This window comes from Scyliorhinus torazame, chromosome 19, assembly GCF_047496885.1.
Source record: "Scyliorhinus torazame isolate Kashiwa2021f chromosome 19, sScyTor2.1, whole genome shotgun sequence".
Lineage (NCBI taxonomy): Eukaryota > Metazoa > Chordata > Chondrichthyes > Carcharhiniformes > Scyliorhinidae > Scyliorhinus > Scyliorhinus torazame.
Genome location: NC_092725.1, coordinates 75,158,192 through 75,177,744, shown reverse-complemented (window position 1 = coordinate 75,177,744; position 19,553 = coordinate 75,158,192). Strand labels below are relative to the sequence as shown.

The 19,553-nt window shown below is 42.0% G+C and overlaps 1 protein-coding gene across 5 annotated transcripts in view; it reads right to left on the bottom strand.

Moving 5' to 3' along the window:
* The window catches only part of dnm1l (dynamin 1-like), a 92,542-nt gene that overhangs the window by 26,063 nt on the left and 46,926 nt on the right, over positions 1-19,553 (bottom strand). For 3 of the 5 annotated variants that reach the window (XM_072484556.1, XM_072484557.1, XM_072484560.1), the window contains 4 exons: positions 13,432-13,521; positions 6,897-6,989; positions 2,386-2,439; positions 1,547-1,624 (listed from right to left, as the gene is read on the bottom strand). In XM_072484556.1, coding sequence (XP_072340657.1) covers positions 1,547-1,624; positions 2,386-2,439; positions 6,897-6,989; positions 13,432-13,521 — 315 coding nt within the window. The remainder of the gene's footprint in view (positions 1-1,546; positions 1,625-2,385; positions 2,440-6,896; positions 6,990-13,431; positions 13,522-19,553) is intronic. The other 2 variants (XM_072484558.1, XM_072484559.1) reach the window with 1 other exon arrangement.

Sequence of the window (19,553 nt, the reverse complement as noted above, 5' to 3'; positions counted from 1 at the left end):
GTATATATAAATGATTTGGAGGAAAATGTAACTGGTCTGATTAGTAAGTTTGCAGACAACACAAAGGTTGGTGGAATTGCAGATAGCGATGAGGTCTGTCAGAGGATACAGCAGGATTTAGATCGTTTGGAGACTTGGGTAGAGAGATGGCAGATGGAGTTTAATCCGGACAAATGTGAGGTAATGCATTTTGGAAGGTCTAATGCAGGTAGGGAATATACAGTGAATGGTAGAACCCTCAAGAGTATTGAAAGTCAGAGAGATCTAGGTGTACAGGTCCACAGGTCACTGAAAGGGGCAACACAGGTGGAGAAGGTAGTCAAGAAGGCACATGGCATGCTTGCCTTCATTGGCCGGGGCATTGAGTATAAGAATTGGCAAGTCATGTTGCAGCTGTATAGAACCTTATTTAGGCCACACTACCAGAAGGATGTGGAGGCTTTAGAGAGGGTGCAGAAGAGATTTACCAGGATGTTGCCTGGTATAGAGGGCATTAGCTATGAGGAGCGGTTGAATAAACTTTGTTTCTTCTCACTGGAACGACGGAGGTTGAGGGGCGACCTGATAGAGGTCTACAAAATTATGAGGGGCATAGACAGAGTGGATAGTCAGAGGCTTTTTCCCAGGGTAGAGGGGTCAATTACAAGGGGGCATAGGTTTAAGGTGCGAGGGGCAAGGTTTAGAGGAGATGTACGAGGCAAGCTCTTTTACACAGAGGGTAGTGGGTGCCTGGAAATCGCTGCCGGATGAGGTGGTGGAAGCAGGGACGATAGTGACATTTAAGGGGCATCTTGACAAATACATGAATAGGATGGGAATAGAGGAATACGGACCCAGGAAGTGTAGAAGATTTTAATTTAGACGGGCAGCATGGTCGGCACAGGCTTGGAGGGCCGAAGGGCCTGTTCCTGTGCTGTATTTTTCTTTGTTCTTTGTTCATTTAGTTAAACCCAGCCCAAATTGTTTTTAAGCTTGGGGAGATGAGGTAATTTCTGAGCAGAGCCAAGGGAGGCAGAGACATTTTGAAAGCATTAGTGTGGAGCGAGATGAGATAAGCCTTCTGCTCTGCCTGATGCGGAGTCCACAATTCTCGCACAGTAAGACAGATCAGGGGCTGTATGTTTCTTTTCTTGTTGTTTAATGGGAAATTGAGTATTAGTGTTTTTAGGTGTAAATTGTATACTGTTCTTTGTGGGTGTGAAGTTAAAATGTTTAATATTGTAATTATAATTTTTTTTAAATTTCAAAATAAGCACGCCCTATTTCTTCATACAATCACTCCTAGAGCGAATCATTCTTTCCGCACAGTCTTTCAAATAAACTAAAGTATTGGGGGTTTGGTCCAGTATCCTAGTCACTGTTGGGGTCTGGTCTGGGATTGTAATACCAGTAAGCTTTTTTCACAAAAATGTCAACACATGAAAGTAGATGTAAGTACCTGAAAGCAGGAAAGGATTTTCCGGATATGAAAGACAAATTACAGGTGCTATCAGTTTATAAAAAAACATGATGCCACAATAAAGCATGTCGCAGAGAGGTGACCAACCTTTCCCTCAAACTCAGCAGAAGCAACAGCAGATGTCTCCTGGGTAGGAGCAGACATAGCATTGGGCGCTTTAGTAGGCTGCAGCAAGTAAAGAAATGCGAGAAAATAAAAATGGTGAAAGGTGAATAAGTAAAATAACTACATTATTTTGAAAAGCAAAGGCATAACTTTTATGTCTGCTTCATAAAGTAAAGTATTATTGATAACCTTTCAAGATCATCTCCTTACTGTGGATAGACATCAAGCTAACATACTGGACTAATGTACACTAGTCGATAATTGGCAAAAAATGTAATATTTTCAGCCAAACATAGATCCTTTTAAATCATATCCATTGCAATAAAATCCACCAAAAGAAAACAATTCCCTTCCCTCTGCTGCCAGCAAAATTTTCTCCCAACATTCACGTCAGGTCTCTGGTCACACTGGGCAACGCGGTGGCGCAGTGGTTAGCATTGCTGTCTCACGGTGCCGAGGTCCCAGGTTCGATCCCGGCTCTGGGTCACTGTCCGTGTGGAGTTTGCACATTCTCCCAGTGTTTGCGTGGGTTTCGCCCCCACAACCCAAAAATGTGTAGGGTAGGTGGATTGGCCACGTTAAATTGCCCCTTAATTGGAAGAAATGGGTATTCCAATTTTTTTTTTTTTTTTTTTTTATAAAATCGCTGCTCACACTAATTTAAATGGGTTCCAACTGATTGAATTGCCTTGTTTTTTTGCTACCCACAAAAATTAGGAATTAGCCATGTAGAGTTTAAATCTCTGTTCTCGTACCCCATGATGCAGGAGATTATGCAACTATACAACAGGGTATTGACTTTAATTTCCTTCAAATCTTACCTTATCTCGAGACAAAGAGTGTGAATCCCTTGCTAAACGGTTACGCCTTTGTTCCTGAGAAAACAAAAACCATCACATTTTGTAAAAACAAAAGTCAGAAGATTTTGAAACTAAAACTAAACTTTTTTGATTTATGAATAGAATCCCTGTATTATTGCAGCCCAGGGAAATCCATCAACTACCCAAGACTACATACTTTCAGATCTCTTTCAGAGCTGAGACAGCTTCCAGCCTGCGCATGAGTGTTGCCCAGAAACAACTTCTCTCAAATTTCCCCTTGGGTAAGCACCAAGTGTTTCCTTCTTCCAGTGTCTCCCCAGTCCTGAAATCAGGAACTCTGGTGTCCTGAAATGATGTTACAACACACTGCACCATTGCAGCTAGAAATATATGTAAATCTGGATCTGGTTATCAGTAGACAGGCACATTGGTACCATCACATTGGGTGCCACCCAATTGCCCCCATTCATCGCTGTTCCTAATTTTGCTTTTAGAAAATAGAAACATAGAAAATAGAAACAGGAGGAGGCCATTTGGCCGTTCGAACCTGCTCCGCCATTCATTATGATCATCAAGTTCAATACCCTGATCCCACCTCCCCCCCACCCCCCCCCCCCCCCCATATCCTTTGATCCCTTTAGCCCCAAGAATTAGATCAAATTCCTTCTTGAAATTACACAATGTTTTGGCCTCAACTACTTTCTGTGTAGTTAAACTACTTTCTGTGTAGTTAATTCAACAGATTCACCACTCTCTGGGTAAAGAAATTTCTCCTCACCTCAGTCTGAAAAGGTTTACCCCTTATTCTCAAACTATGTGCCCTAGTTCTGGACTCCCACCACAACCAGAACATTCTTTCTGAATCTACCTTGTCTAATCCTGTTAGAATTTTGTAAGTTTCTCCCGAGATCTCTCACTCTTCTAAACCCCAATGAATATAATCCGAACTGATTTAGTCTCTCCTTCTATTTATCTAATCTGTGTGTGACTGTCACTTCTTCACTATCATCATTATGGAAAGAGTAGAGATTGAGGAGTAGAAACTTCAGCCTGATAGTTCTGACTTTTTTTTTTAAAGCTAATCTTTCAGGTCAGTTTCACTGACAGATGCTTCAGGCAGCTTTGTGGTTCCAATTTTTTTTTAAAGTCTGGCAGAAAAGCATGAAGCTGGCCGAAAGTCAACAGCAGCAATTCCCATTCACAGCAATTGTCATCAGAGTGCTGTTGGTTGAATACCTGGTCGCAAAATGTAATTGAAATCCCCAATATGATTTTAAAACCACTGGATTTTTAGAACCATTTTATGACACTTGCAAAGTCCGAGAATAAAATCACTATTTGTCACTAAGAGGTTGCTTAAACAAAAGTTTTACAAATCTCTACTTCATCCTAGGTTCATCTCATCCTGCACCATCCTGTTTAAAATCTAGCAGAAGGCGGTTGTGCCATGGGACTATAATTTGTTTGAGGGAAGGATTCCCTATTATTCATTGTAACTTTGGCCCAAAAAATCCATTGCAGTCTCAGAGAAACAGCATCAAGGGCTTTTAACATAAGGGTCTTTATAGCAACTCAATCCTGTCACAAGTAAGCTTCAATGAAGTTACTGTGAAAAGCCCCTAGTCGCCACATTCTGGCGCCTGTTCGGGGATGCTGGTACGGGAATTGAACCGTGCTGCTGGCCTGCTTGGTCTGCTTTAAAAGCCAGCGATTTAGCCCAGTGTGCTAAACCAGCCCGTGACTTAAATGCTTCTAGACATGATTTCTAGAAGAATATTGCTGTCACAACTTTTTTTGCCGATGGAAATTCTTATTAATTACATTTTATTCACTTATTTTGCCTGTTTCTCACACACCATAAACTAGAATATTTAATAAAATACCATTTCCACATCTTTTTAGTGTGACTATATCGCAACATCATATGGAACCTGTGGGGATAGGCTGTAAATTCACAGTGTACCACACAATTTGTATCTGGGGGAAGGGATAACCACCCAGTTCTTGAGTTTGTACCACATATCGTTCTGCTCTGAAAAGATAAAATCAACAGTTCAATCTGCATTTTCCATGAGCTGCTGGTAGATGTCCGATTGACAAATTCTGTGGGTAGTGTCATTAGTTTAAAAGGGGCAGATGCCATTTATGGTATATTATGGGTTGGTGTCAGAGAAGTCAGGTTGCATTAGCTACAGAGTTGAATTGCTTTGTAAATGTAGTGATTTCTTTGTAGCCACTTTCCAAGCATCAGTTGAAGGCTTTCTGATTAATTATCCTTAGAGAATCAGTATTAATTTTATCACTGCAACAGTCATTCTGCCTACTATATAATGATAATAATCTTTATTGTCACAAGTAGGCTTATGAAGTTACTGTGAAAAGCCCCTAGTCACCACATTCCGCCGCCCGTTCGGGTACAAGGAGGGAGAATTCAGAATGTCCAAATTACTTAAGAGCACGTCTTTTTGGGACTTGTGGGAGGAAACCCACGCAGAACGGGGAGAACGTGCAGACTCCGCACAGACAGTGACCCAAGCCGGGAATCGAACCTGGGGCCCTAGCACTGTAAAACAACAGTGCTTTGCATGCAGGTATAATTAAAGACAAAACCTACATTTATAGAGCACCTTTCACAATTTCCCAAATTGTTTCTCAGCCAATTAAGTACTTGAGTTATATCACTGGTATAATGTAGGCAATGTTTTCAAATGGAAGAGCAGACTTGACAGCTGACATACCGCTGCTCCTAATACGTATATTTGTATGTCACTCTGGATAGATGAGATGAATCAGGCTTGATGACCTTTGTCATTTATAATTATCTTGTGAACAGAGGATGGAATCATGGTTCGAGTTCCGTTTATTTTGTTGCTAATGGAAGTTTACTGTGTGCAGGCTTTGTGGGGTGAAATTTCAGATTTCCAGCAATATTTTGTTTTTATAATAGATTATCAACCTGCAAATCCTTCCAATACATCTATGGCAGGCAGTAAGAGTGGGAGAGTCTCGTTATCAGCCAACACTTCAGAAGGCAACGGTAAACCCTTGCAGTACTTTACCCAAGCATTACCATGGACCAGCAAATGCAAGTACATGGCTGCCAATGCTGTCTGAGGGCATGGTACCTAAAGAGAGAGGGGTACAACCATAGACTGCTTGAGCACAAAGGGTAGCTCAATAATTCATTGCCATCAAGTCTGCACTAGCTCTTTGCTAGATGAATTCAAAATAAATCCCATTGCCCTGCATTTTCTTCTGCTTCAAATATTTATCTATTTTCCCTTAAAGGATATAATGATTTTTCCCTCAAACATCCCTGGACAAAACATTATATGTGCTATTAGCACGAGGCATAAAGACATTTTTGCTAACATCACTCTTTGCTTCAAGTTGATAACACTCCTCATTACAAAAATTCTAATCAGAAGACAGGCTTTCCCTATTTATTATATCATAACCCAATATTTTAATAACCTCTGTTAAATGATTCTTTGCTCCAATGTAAATAATCTTCATACTTCAAATTTATTTTTATAATTATAGTTCCCTACCCCTGACATCATCCTGCCTTACAGTTTGAAGTGTTTTCAATTGCAAAGTGTCATGTATAATGCCTTTTATAGAAGCCCAAGATTTTCTGTAATAAATGTATGCATAATATTAATGACAGTTTTGCAATACAATATTTAATATTTGGTAGTCAAAGTGAGTGGTCAGCACTGAAAAATCACTAAACAGTTTCGCAGTATGATATTTATTAACATTTGGTAGTCAAGGCGTGTAGTCAGTACTGAGAAATGAATTACTTCCATTTTGGTACCAAGGGCCAACATTAAATATCCAAGGACAATAACCAAAAGAAATGCAGTCCACCAGCTTGACTTGAAATCTAAAAAATGACACCATGTAACATAAATAGGAAAGCTTACTTAGAAATATCTAAGAGAGGAAATTAATTCAGCCAGATGTTTATTTCTAGTTGTAAAATTTGTATATAAAGTTGGAGGAGTTCAAGACAATATTGCATTATGGGTTTTCCGAGTTTAAGACATAACTTCTTTGTTCCATAAGTCTTTTAATTCATTCCCAAACATTAATCCCTTATTTTTTCAAATTTTCTGAGCTACCAAGATCAAAATATATTATATTTTTAAACAAGTGCAAGTATTTGCTCTAATCAGCGATATTGTATAGCATACTTATACATAGCAAGCAATAAAGTAGGTAACCTCTTTTCTATGCAAGACGGAATGTAATTAAAATCCCAAATCTTACCACCATCAATGGAAATGCTTGGAGAATGAGACATTATAAAGAATCAGTCAGTACCACCATCGTTTGGTTTTAATGAACTGTTAATTAAAAATGTTTCTGTACAACTATTTATTTTGCCACTTCCCTATAAAATAGCATTTAAAAAATAAAAGCAGCACATAATTTTTGTCAGAATTCGTAAATGAGAATGCATATTCAGTCATCAGAATTTTACAAATGCGATGCATAGATCTTACCTCGATGTTACTGTTTAAAACACCACAGGCATCTGCAAAATCAGGGTGTTTTGTGTTGATGTATGCAAGCTCAATGGCTACCAGATTGTGAACCTAAAAATGAATAATTAAAAAGATCTTTATGCAAAGGTTCAGATTAATAAACCAGATGGTATCACTCATACTAAACACAGGTTAAATCTAGTTTTCTTGTATCTTAGGACCTAAATATACTTTAAAATAATTAATGTTCTCCCAGAAGCTTCAACATCTCTACTTAACCCATTTATAACAGAGGTATAGCCAGAGACCCAGGTTCAATTCCGGCTTTGGGTCACTGTCTGTGTGGAGTTTGCACAATCTCCCCGTGTCTGCGTAGGCTTCCTCCGGGTGCTCCGGTTTCCTCCCACAGTCCAAAGATGTGCAGGTTAGGTGGATTAGTGTCCAAAAAAGAGGTTATGTTAAGGGGTTATTGGGTTAGGACGGGGGAGTGAACTTGGATGGAGTACTCTTTCAGAGGGTTGGTGCGAATGGGCCAAATTGGATTCTATGAAACACTTGTAATACAAGTAACATGGCATATATATTTGCTATCAACAGTTTGCAACCAAAATAAATACATAGCCAATAGATTAATGTTGTGTGTATATAAACACTTTACAGAATCACAGAATTGTTACTGCACAGAGGGAGGCCATTCAGCCTCTGGTTTCTGCACTGGCTCTCCATAGGAGCAATTTACCTAGTGCCACTCACCAGCTTTCTCCCCATAGCCCTGCACATTTTTTCTTTTCAGATAATCATCCCATTCCTTCTTGAGTGCCTTGATTAAGCCTGCCTCCAACACACACTCAAGACAGTGCATTCAAGATCCTAACCACATCCTGCATGAAAAAGTTTTCCCTTAGGGCGCCATTGCTTCATTTGTTATTTTACATCTGTGCCCTCTTGTTTTTGACACTTCCACAAATGGGACCATTCTTCTCTATCCAGTGTGTCCGGACCCTCATAATTTTGAATACTTCTATCAAATCTTCTTTCAGCCTTTTTTTCTTAAAGGTTCTCCAATCCATCTCCGCAACTGAAGATGCTCAGCCTTGAAACCACTCTCATTAATTCTTTTCTACGGTCTCCATAATGCCTTCACATCTTTCCTAAAGTGTGGCGCCCACTACTGGGTGCCCAATATTAGATGAAGAGTGTTGAATATAACTTCCTTGGTCGGTTTCCTGTCATTCAACCAATATTGCATCATGTTGCTACTGTCCCTTTTATTCCATCAGCTATAACTTTGCCCATGAGTCTGTCATGCAGCACTTTGGCAAGTGCCTTCTGGAAGCTCCAATGTGACAAAGCAGAATGACAGAAGTCGACAACATTTAAAATAAGTAATTCAGCTAATCATGTTCAAGTTGGTTCTTTGCTCGAGCAGTCTGAAACTAAACCCATTTATCCTTTAAAAGATGCAACAGACTATTTTGCAAATGCTCTATACAACGTGTTACCTACTTCCCTCGATAAGATGAGCTTATTCATTGAACTACTGCAGGCCCTACGTTGATGGTGTTCCCACAATGGTATTAAGTAGATACATTTACGGTTTTTGACCAATGACAATGGCAAAAAACAGCAATATATGTCCAAGTCTCCAACAATTCTCGGTGTAAAGGAATTTCTCCTAACTTTCAGACAGTACTTCCCAGCCCTGTGAGTTCTACCATTGAAAAGGACACGGGCAATGTTTTGATTTGATTTATTATTGTCACATGTAATAGTATACAGTGAAAAGTATTGTTTCTTGCATGCTGTACAAACAATGCATACCGTGCATATGGAAGGAAGGAGAGACTGCAGAATATAATGTTACAATTATAGCAAAGTGTAGAGAAAAGATCAACTTCATACGAGGTAGGTCCATTCAAAAGTCTGATGGCAGTAGGGAAGAAACTGTTATTGAGTCGGTTGGTACGTGACCTCAAACTTTGGTATCTTTTTTCTGACGGAAGAAGGTGGAAGAGAGTATGTCCGGGGTGCGTTGGGTCCTTAATTATGCTGGCTGCCTTTCCGAGGCAGCGGGCATTGTAGACTAAGTTGATAGATAGGAGGCTGATTTGCGTGATGGATTGGGCTACATTCACAACCTTTTCTAATTTCCTGCGGTCTTGGGCAGAGCAGGATCCATACCAAGCTGTGATACAACCAGAAACAATGCTTTCTATGGTGCATCTGTAGAAGTTGGTGAGAGTCGCAGGTGACATGCCAAATTTCCTTAGTCTTCTGAGAAAGTAGTCATTGGTGGGCTTTCTTAACTGTAGTGTCAGCATGGGGGGACCAGGACAGGTTGTTGGTGATCTGGACACCTACGACCTTGAAGCTCTCGACCCTTTCTACTTCGTTCCCATTGATGTAGACAGGGGCATGTTCTCCACTACGCTCCCTGAAGTCGATGACAATCTCCTTCGTTTTGTTGACATCGTGGGAGAGATTATTGTCGTCGCACCAGTTCACCAGATTCTCTATCTCATGTACTCTGTCTCGTCATTGTTTGAAATCCGACCCACTACTGTGGTGTCATCATCAAACTTGAAAATCGAGTTGGAGGGGAATTTGGCCACACAGTCATAGGTGTACAAGGAGTATAGTAGGGGGCTGAGGACACAGGCTTGTGGGCACCGGTGTTGAGGTTGATCGTGGAAGTGTTGTTGCCTATCCTTACTGATTGTGGCCTGTGGGTTAGAAAGTTCAGGGTCCAGTCGCAGAGGGAGGAGCCGAGGCCAAGGCCACGGAGTTTGGAGATGAGTTTCGTAGGAACGATGGTGTTGAAGGCTGAGCTGTAGTCGATAAATAGGAGTCTGACATAGGTGCCTTTGTTATCTAGGTGTTCCAGGGTAGAGTGCAGGGCCATGGAGATGGCGTCTGCTGTGGACCTGTTGCAGCACATTTTTCAATAATGGGGTACCAGAAACTGCATGCTGTTATCCAAATCTGCCCTAATAACTGCTGAGTGCAAATTTATAGTTTCTGTTTTGCACTGTATACTCGATGCACCTATTTTAAAAACCTCAAGTGTGTTAAATTATACACAGCACCTGACTGTCCATTCTGCCAAACCTTTATGGTGTTCTGCACCTTTTGGCAAACCTCATTTTAGTGTTGCCACCAAATTTAGATATTGTGCTCTTTATCCCCACATTCAATGTGATCATGAGAATGCAAACAACTTCATGTTTGACTTCAAATAGCTCACCATTCTGGCATACCATACTGTTGTTTATTTCACTGTCATTGGGTTAAATCCTAAATTTAACGACTTAATACCATTGTGGGAACACCATCAACATAGGACTATAGCAGTTCAATGAGAAAGCCAATTAATACTATCGAGGAATGGGCATCAAATCAAAGTCATTTAATTTAAACACATCTATAAACTTTCCTCAGCCTGTTTCTGCTCCAATGGAAATATTTCCAGTTTTTCGAGCATCGTTTTTTCACGATACGGTCTCTACAGCTTTAACATTTTTTCAATAATGGGGTGCCAGAAACTGCATGCAGTTATCCAAATCTGCCCTAATAACTGCTGAGTGCAAATGCATAGTTTCTGTTTTGCACTGTATACTCTATGCTCCTATTTTAAAAACCTCAAGTGTGTTAAATTATACACAGCACCTGACTGTCCATTCTGCCAAACCTTTATGGTGTTCTGCAGCTTCTGGATAACCTCATTTTAGTGTTGTCATCAAATTTAGATATTGTGCTCTTTATCCCCGGATTCAAATCATCAACAAATATCTAAAACAGAAACAATGATGTCTGGGAGACCATTTTTTATTCTTCTTCAACCGGAAACCCCAAATCTTAAACCCTGGTTTCTTGTCCACTGGCAAATTTCTTATTGCTACTGCATTTCCTGCTATAACATAAATCTGAATAGGGCAGGAGTATGACCTTCCAGCTTGCTCTGCAACTTCGATTAGATGATGGCTGGTTTGATTGTGCTCTCAACTTCACATTCCTGTCAGACCCCAATAACCCTCAATTCCCTTGCCTATGTGAACTCTAACTCAGTCTTCAATAAATTCAATGACCCCGGACTCCACTGCTTTCTGGGGAAGAGAGTTTCACAGAAATGACCCTCCGAGAGAAAAATTTCTCATATCCGTCTTAAAAGTGAGACCTTTTATTTTTAAACCGTGCTCTCTGGTTTTAGTCTCTCCATAAGAAGAAGCATAAGAGGATAGAAGGTTCTATAGCAAAATTTGCAGATGACACAAAAGTAGGTGGGACAGTAAGTTGCAACGAGGAAATAAGAATCCAAAATGTGGCAGATGGAGTTTAACGTGGATAAGTTCGAGGTCATGCATTTTGGTCGGAAAATGGGAATGCAACTTATTATCTAAATGGGGAGTGACTTTGGGGTGCTCCGTTGCAGAGGGATCTGGGGGTCTTCATTCACGTGTCACAGAAAACTAGGGTGCAGGTACAGAAAATAATAAAGAAAGAGAATGGAATGTTGGTATTTATAGCTAAAGGAATAGAGTATAAAGGTAAGGAAGTGTTGTTGCAACTATACAAGGCATTGGTGAGTAAAGAGCATAGTTTTGCTCCCCTTATTTGAGGAAAGATGTAGTAGCGTTGGAGGCAGTTCAGAAGAGGTTCACTAGGTTGATTCCTGGGATGAGGGGTTTGTCATATGGAGATACATTGAACAGTTTAGGCCTATATTCTCTAGAGTTTAGAAAAATGAAGGGTGATTAAATTGAAGTATACAAGATGATAAAAGGTATGGATAAAGTGGAGCAAATGTTTCCTCTTGTGGGGCATTCTAGGACGGGAGGTCATAGTCTTAGGATAAGTAGCAAATTTAAAACAGAGTTGACGAGAAACTACTTCTCCCAAAGCGTTGTGAATCTTTGGAATTTTCTACCCAAATGTGGTGGATGCTGGGACAGAGTAAATAGAAGGAGGAGTTAGACAACTTTTAATTGGTAATAGGCTGAAGGGTTATGGAGAACGGGCAGGACGGTGAAGTTAGGCCAGGATGAGATCAGCCATAATCGAATGGTGGAGCAGACATTTTGGGCCAAATGGCCTAATTCTGCTTCTGTATGTAAATCCCCATGGGATCTTATATTTTTCAATAAGATCACCTCTATTCTTTTAAACTCCAATGGGTATAGGCACACCAGTTCAAACTTTCCTCATAAGATACACCTTTCATTCCAGGAATGAGCCAAGTGAACCTACTCCAGTCTACTTCTAACACAATTAGATCCTTTTTCAAATAAGGAGATTAGTACTCCAGATGTGGTTCCACAAAGATCCTGTACAGCTGCAATAAAACTTTTCCACTTTTATATTTCATCCCCATTGCCATAAATGCTAACATTCTATTTTCCTTCCTAATCACTTGCTGTGCCTACATACTAATTTTATACACTACACGTAGCAGGACACCAAGATCTCTCAGTACTAATGAGTTCTGCAATCTCTTAGCATATTAAATAGTATTCTGCTTTTCTGTTCTTCCGCATTATACTCCATCTTCCAATTTCTGCCCACTCATTTAACCTAGCAATATCCCTTTGTAGACTTTTATCCCCTCTCACTTGCTTTCCTACCTATCTTGGTGTCATCGGCAAATTTAGCGACCATACATTCGGCACCTTCATCCAAGTCATTGAAACAGAATGCAAATAGTTGAGGCCCACAACTGAGTCCTATGGTACTCCATTAGTTACCGATTGCCAACCCAAAAAAGACCCATCTCTCCCTAACCTCAGCTTGTGAGCTGGCCAATCCTTTATCCACACTGATATGTTACCCCCTACTTTGTTTTAACCTTTGATGAAGCACCTCATCAAAGGCCGTTTGGAAATCCAAACACACGACACCTACAGGCTCCCCTTTATCCACATTGCGTGCTACTTCCTCAAGGAACGCTAATAAATTAGTTAAACAGAATTTCACTTTTACAAAACCATGTTAATTCTGCCTGATCCCATTATGATTTTTCTAGGTATCCTGCTAGTATGACCTTCTTAATAATGGATACTAGCAATTTCGCACTGACAGCCGTTAGGCTGACTGGCCTATAGTTTACCGCTTTCTGTTGCCCTCCTCTCTCATATAAAGGTGTTACATTTACTATTTTCCAGTCCACTTGCAACCTTCCAGAATCTAAGGAATTTTGGAAGATTATAACTAAAGCTATCTTTGAGCCACCTCTTTTACGATTTGGGATGCAGGATGTATTTTTGTAACATAACTCCCGAGAAAAACCTTAAATACTTTGATGGCTAAGATTCCTGCAAACTATTTCCCTTTTGTATTAGTTTTATTGCAAACTGGAAGACTTTCAACCAGATTATGCTCAGTGTAATACTGTAGATTGAATGAAGAAGAAAAAAATAATAATGTGAACTACAAGAGCATCTTAATACCATGAAAAGATTGCTCAGTCACAAACGAGAGAAAACTTTGTTTCATTTGCATAGACTCTACCTCCAGTTCAAATCTACATGCAGATATTATGATTTAGGTTGTAGAAACTTACCATATCATTAGTAACAGGTAATCTCCTGCGCAATAGTGATGTCACAACCTCTACTATGGCATCATGGAGTTTTGGAAAACGGAGCAATTCCTATACAGAAATAGCATCATCAGTTCAAAACTCAGTTTGATTAAAGGAGAATTCAACATTCCATGTAAAATACTGACCAAAGATCAATTCTGCTGAACAGATCAATTTCAACCAAATTAGGTGAAAATCTTTTAGATCTAGGACATTACAACCACTCATAGTAAACAAAATGTATTTTATTTTCTTCAGGTTTGTGGTGAACACACCATGCCAGGGGAAGCATTACCCTGGGTCTCTGGATTACTAGTTCAACGACAATACCACTACACTGCCTCCGCCTTCTCCGACATTCAATGAGGTCATGGCTGTTCTACTTCAAAACCATTTTTTTGCACTATCCCCGTTTTTCTTGATATTTTTAATATGTAGAAACCTACTGATCTCAGTCTTGAACATACTAAACGACTGAGCCTCCACAGCCCTCTGTAGTAGCAAATTCCAAAGGTTCATCATTCTCCAAGTGAAGAAATTCCTCTTCAAATCAGTTCAAAATGGCCTGCCCCATATTGTAAAACTGTGTCCCCTGTTTCTAGAACCCCCTGCCGGGGGGAAACATCTTTCCTGCATCGGTTGGAGAGAATTCTCAGGGACAGGATTTATACCCATTTGGAAACAAATCGACTCATTAGCAATAGATAGCATGGTTTTCTGAAGGGGAGGTCGTACCTCACTAACTTGATCGAGTTTTTTGAGGAAGTGACAAAGATGATTGATGAGTGGAGGGGGTGGATGCGGTTTACACGGACTTCAGTAAAGCCTTTGACAAGGTGCCTCATGGCAGACTGGCACAAAAGGTGAAGTCACACGGGATCAGAGGTGAGGTGGTAAGATGGATACAGAACTGGCTCGGTCACAGAAGGCAAAGGGTAGCAGTAGAAGGGTGTTGTTTACTAATATTAATTTCTTGCAGTTCCTCATTTATACTGATCCCTTGATTTTTTTTTGGTGGGGGGAGACTTTTAGAGACTATCATTAAGGAGAGGGTGCTGGGGAAACTTAAAGGTCTGAAGGTGGATAAATCATCCAGATCGGATGGACTATGTCCCAGGGTTCTAAAGGAGATAGCCGAGGAGATTGTGGAGGCATTAGTAGTAATCTTTCAGGAATCACTGAAGGCAGGGAGGGTCCCAGGGGATTGAAAAATGGCTAATGTAACACCCCTGTTTAAGAAGGGAGGGAGGCAGAAGGTAGGAAATTATAGGCCGGTTAGCCTGACTTCAGTCGCTGGTAAGATATTAGAGTCTATTATTAAGGATGAGATTGCGGAGTACTTAAGAAGTGCATGATAAAATAGGACTGAGTCAGCACAGATTGGTCAAGGGAGATCATGACTGTCAAATCCGTTAGAATTCTTTGAGGAGGTAACGAGGCAGTTAAACAAAGGAAAACCAGTGGATGTGATCTGTTTGGATTTCTAGAAGGCCTTTGACAAGGTGACGCATAGGAGACTGCTAAATAAGGTAAGAGCCCATGATGTTAGGGGCAAGGTACTGGCATGGATAGAGGATTGGCTGACTGGCAGGCGGCAGAGAGTAGGGATATGGTGGTACGTTTCAGGATGGCAGCTGGTGAATAGTGATGTTCTGCAGGGGTCAGTGTTGGGACCACAGCTTTTCACAATATACATTAATGATCTGGAAGAATGAACTGAGGGCACTGTTGCTAAGTTTGCAGATGATACAATAGAGACATAGAATATTTTCTAAATGGGAAAAGGCTTCAGAAATCAGAAGCACAAAGGGACTTGGAGTCCGAGTTCAGGATTCTCTTATGGTTAAAGTGCAGGTTCAGTTGGCAGTTAAGAAGGCAAATGCAATGTTAGCATTCATGTCAAGAGAGCTAGAATGCAAGAGCAGGGATGTGTTATTGATGCTGTATAAGGCTCTGGTCAGACCCCATTTGGAATATTGGGAGCAGTTTTGAGCTCCGTATCTAAGGAAGGATGAGCTGGTCTTGGAGAGGGTCCAGAGGAAGTTCCCAAGAATGATCCCTGGAATTAGGTGCTTGTCATATGAGGAGCAATTGAGGACTTTGAGTCTGTGCTCGTTGGAGTTTAGAAGGATGAGGGGTATCTCATTGAAACTTACAGAATACTGAGAGGCCTAGATGGAGTGAACGTGGAGAGGATATTTCCATTAGTAGGAGGAACTAGAACTCTAACCTAAGAATAAAACCCATTGGTCTGAGGTAAGTACCATATTTTATTATATTATTATTATTTTTTATAAAAATTTAATTTAGTTGTTAGCCAGATCTTGGTAGAAAGTTAGAGGAATGGCAGGGAAGGGAGTGCAATGTTCCACCTGCAGGATGTTTGAGGTGAGGGATGCAGTTAGTGTCCCTGCTGATTTTACCTGCAGGAAGTGCTGCCATCTCCAGCTCCTCCAAGACCGAGTTAGGGAACTGGAGCTGGAGTTGGAAGAACTTCGGATCATTTGGGAGGCAGAAGGGGTCATAGATAGCAGCTTCAGGGAATTAGTTACACCAAAGATTGGAGATAGGTGGGTAACTGTAAGAGGGACTGGGAAAAAGCAGTCAGTGCAGGGATCCCCTGCGGTCGTTCCCCTGAGAAACAAGTATACCGCTTTGGATACTTGTGTGTGTGGGGGGACGGGGGGGGGGGGGGGGACGGACGGACTTACCAGGGGTAAGCCATGGGGTACGGGCCTCTGGCACGGAGTCTGTCCCTGTTGCTCAGAAGGTAAGGGGGGGAAGAGGAGCAGAGCATTAGTAACTGGGGACTCTATAGTCAGGGGCACAGATAGGAGATTTTGTGGGAGCGTGAGAGACTCACGTTTGGTATGTTGCCTCCCAGGTGCAAAGGTACGTGATGTCTCGGATCGTGTTTTCCGGGTCCTTAGGGGGGAGGGGGAGCAGCCCCAAGTCGTGGTCCACATTGGCACTAACGACATAGGTAGGAAAGGGGACAAGGATGTCAGGCAGGCTTTCAGGGAGCTAGGATGGAAGCTCAGAACTAGAACAAACAGAGTTGTTATCTCTGGGTTGTTGCCCGTGCCACGTGATAGTGAGATGAGGAATAGGGAGAGAGAGCATTTAAACACGTGGCTACAGGGATGGTGCAGGCGGGAGGGATTCAGGTTTCTGGATAACTGGGGCGCTTTCTGGGGAAGGTGGGACCTCTACAGACAGGATGGTCTACATCTGAACCTGAGGGGCACAAATATCCTGGGGGGGAGATTAGTTAGTGCTCTTTGGGGGGGTTTAAACTAATGCAGCAGGGGCATGGGAACATGGATTGTAGTTTTAGGGTAAGGGAGAATGAGAGTATAGAGGTCAGGAGCACAGATTTGACGTCGCAGGAGGGGGCCAGTGTTCAGGTAGGTGGTTTGAAGTGTGTCTACTTCAATGCCAGGAGTATACGAAACAAGGTAGGGGAACTGGCAGCATGGGTTGGTACCTGGGACTTCGATGTTGTGGCCATTTCGGAGACATGGATAGAGCAGGGACAGGAATGGATGTTGCAGGTTCCGGGGTTTAGGTGTTTTAGTAAGCTCAGAGAAGGAGGCAAAAGAGGGGGAGGTGTGGCGCTGCTAGTCAAGAGCAGTATTACGGTGGCGGAGAGGATGCTAGATGGGGACTCTTCTTCCGAGGTAGTATGGGCTGAAGTTAGAAACAGGAAAGGAGAGGTCACCCTGTTGGGAGTTTTTTATAGGCCTCCTAATAGTTCTAGGGATGTAGAGGAAAGGATGGCGAAGATGATTCTGGATAAGAGCGAAAGTAACAGGGTAGTTATTATGGGAGACTTTAACTTTCCAAATATTGACTGGAAAAGATATAGTTCGAGTACAATAGATGGGTCGTTTTTTGTACAGTGTGTGCAGGAGGGTTTCCTGAAACAATATGTTGACAGGCCAACAAGAGGCGAGGCCACGTTGGATTTGGTTTTGGGTAATGAACCAGGCCAGGTGTTGGATTTGGAGGTAGGAGAGCACTTTGGGGACAGTGACCACAATTCGGTGACGTTTACGTTAATGATGGAAAGGGATAAGTATACACCGCAGGGCAAGAGTTATAGCTGGGGGAAGGGCAATTATGATGCCATTAGACGTGACTTGGGGGGGATAAGGTGGAGAAGTAGGCTGCAAGTGTTGGGCACACTGGATAAGTGGGGCTTGTTCAAGGATCAGCTACTGCGTGTTCTTGATAAGTATGTACCGGTCAGACAGGGAGGAAGGCGTCGAGCGAGGGAACCGTGGTTTACCAAGGAAGTGGAATCTCTTGTTAAGAGGAAGAAGGAGGCCTATGTGAAGATGAAGTGTGAAGTTTCGGTTGGGGCGATGGATAGTTACAAGGTAGCGAGGAAGGATCTAAAGAGAGAGCTAAGACGAGCAAGGAGGGGACATGAGAAGTATTTGGCAGGAAGGATCAAGGAAAACCCAAAAGCTTTCTATAGGTATGTCAGGAATAAGCGAATGACTAGGGAAAGAGTAGGACCAGTCAAGGACAGGGATGGGAAATTGTGTGTGGAGTCTGAAGAGATAGGCGAGATACTAAATGAATATTTTTCGTCAGTATTCACTCAGGAAAAAGATAATGTTGTGGAGGAGAATGCTGAGCCCCAGGCTAATAGAATAGATGGCATTGAGGTACGTAGGGAAGAGGTGTTGGCAATTCTGGACAGGCTGAAAATAGATAAGTCCCCGGGACCTGATGGGATTTATCCTAGGATTCTCTGGGAGGCCAGGGAAGAGATTGCTGGACCTTTGGCTTTGATTTTTATGTCATCATTGGCTACAGGAATAGTGCCAGAGGACTGGAGGACAGCAAATGTGGCCCCTTTGTTCAAAAAGGGGAGCAGAGACAACCCCGGCAACTATAGACCGGTGAGCCTCACGTCTGTAGTGGGTAAAGTCTTGGAGGGGATTATAAGAGACAAGATTTATAATCATCTAGATAGGAATAATATGATCAGGGATAGTCAGCATGGCTTTGTGAAGGGTAGGTCATGCCTCACAAACCTTATTGAGTTCTTTGAGAAGGTGACTGAACAGGTAGACGAGGGTAGAGTAGTTGATGTGGTGTATATGGATTTCAGCAAAGCGTTTGATAAGGTTCCCCACGGTAGGCTATAGCAAAAAATACGGAGGCTGGGGATTGAGGGTGATTTAGAGATGTGGATCAGAAATTGGCTAGCTGAAAGAAGACAGAGGGTGGTGGTTGATGGGAAATGTTCAGAATGGAGTACAGTCACAAGTGGAGTACCACAAGGATCTGTTCTGGGGCCGTTGCTGTTTGTCATTTTTATCAATGACCTAGAGGAAGGCGCAGAAGGGTGGGTGAGTAAATTTGCAGACGATACTAAAGTCGGTGGTGTTGTCGATAGTGTGGAAGGATGTAGCAGGTTACAGAGGGATATAGATAAGCTGCAGAGCTGGGCTGAGAGGTGGCAAATGGAGTTTAATGTAGAGAAGTGTGAGGTGATTCACTTTGGAAGGAAGAACAGGAATGCGGAATATTTGGCTAATGGTAAAGTTCTTGAAAGTGTGGATGAGCAGAGGGATCTAGGTGTCCATGTACATAGATCCCTGAAAGTTGCCACCCAGGTTGATAGGGTTGTGAAGAAGGCCTATGGAGTGTTGGCCTTTATTGGTAGAGGGATTGAGTTCCGGAGTCGGGAGGTCATGTTGCAGCTGTACAGAACTCTGGTACGGCCGCATTTGGAGTATTGCGTACAGTTCTGGTCACCGCATTATAGGAAGGACGTGGAGGCTTTGGAGCGGGTGCAGAGGAGATTTACCAGGATGTTGCCTGGTATGGAGGGAAAATCTTATGAGGAAAGGCTGATGGACTTGAGGTTGTTTTGTTGGAGAGAAGAAGGTTAAGAGGAGACTTAATAGAGGCATACAAAATGATCAGGGGGTTGGATAGGGTGGACAGTGAGAGCCTTCTCCCGCGGATGGATATGGCTGGCATGAGGGGACATCACTTTAAACTGAGGGGTAATAGATATAGGACAGAGGTCAGAGGTAGGTTCTTTACGCAAAGAGTAGTGAGGCCGTGGAATGCCCTAC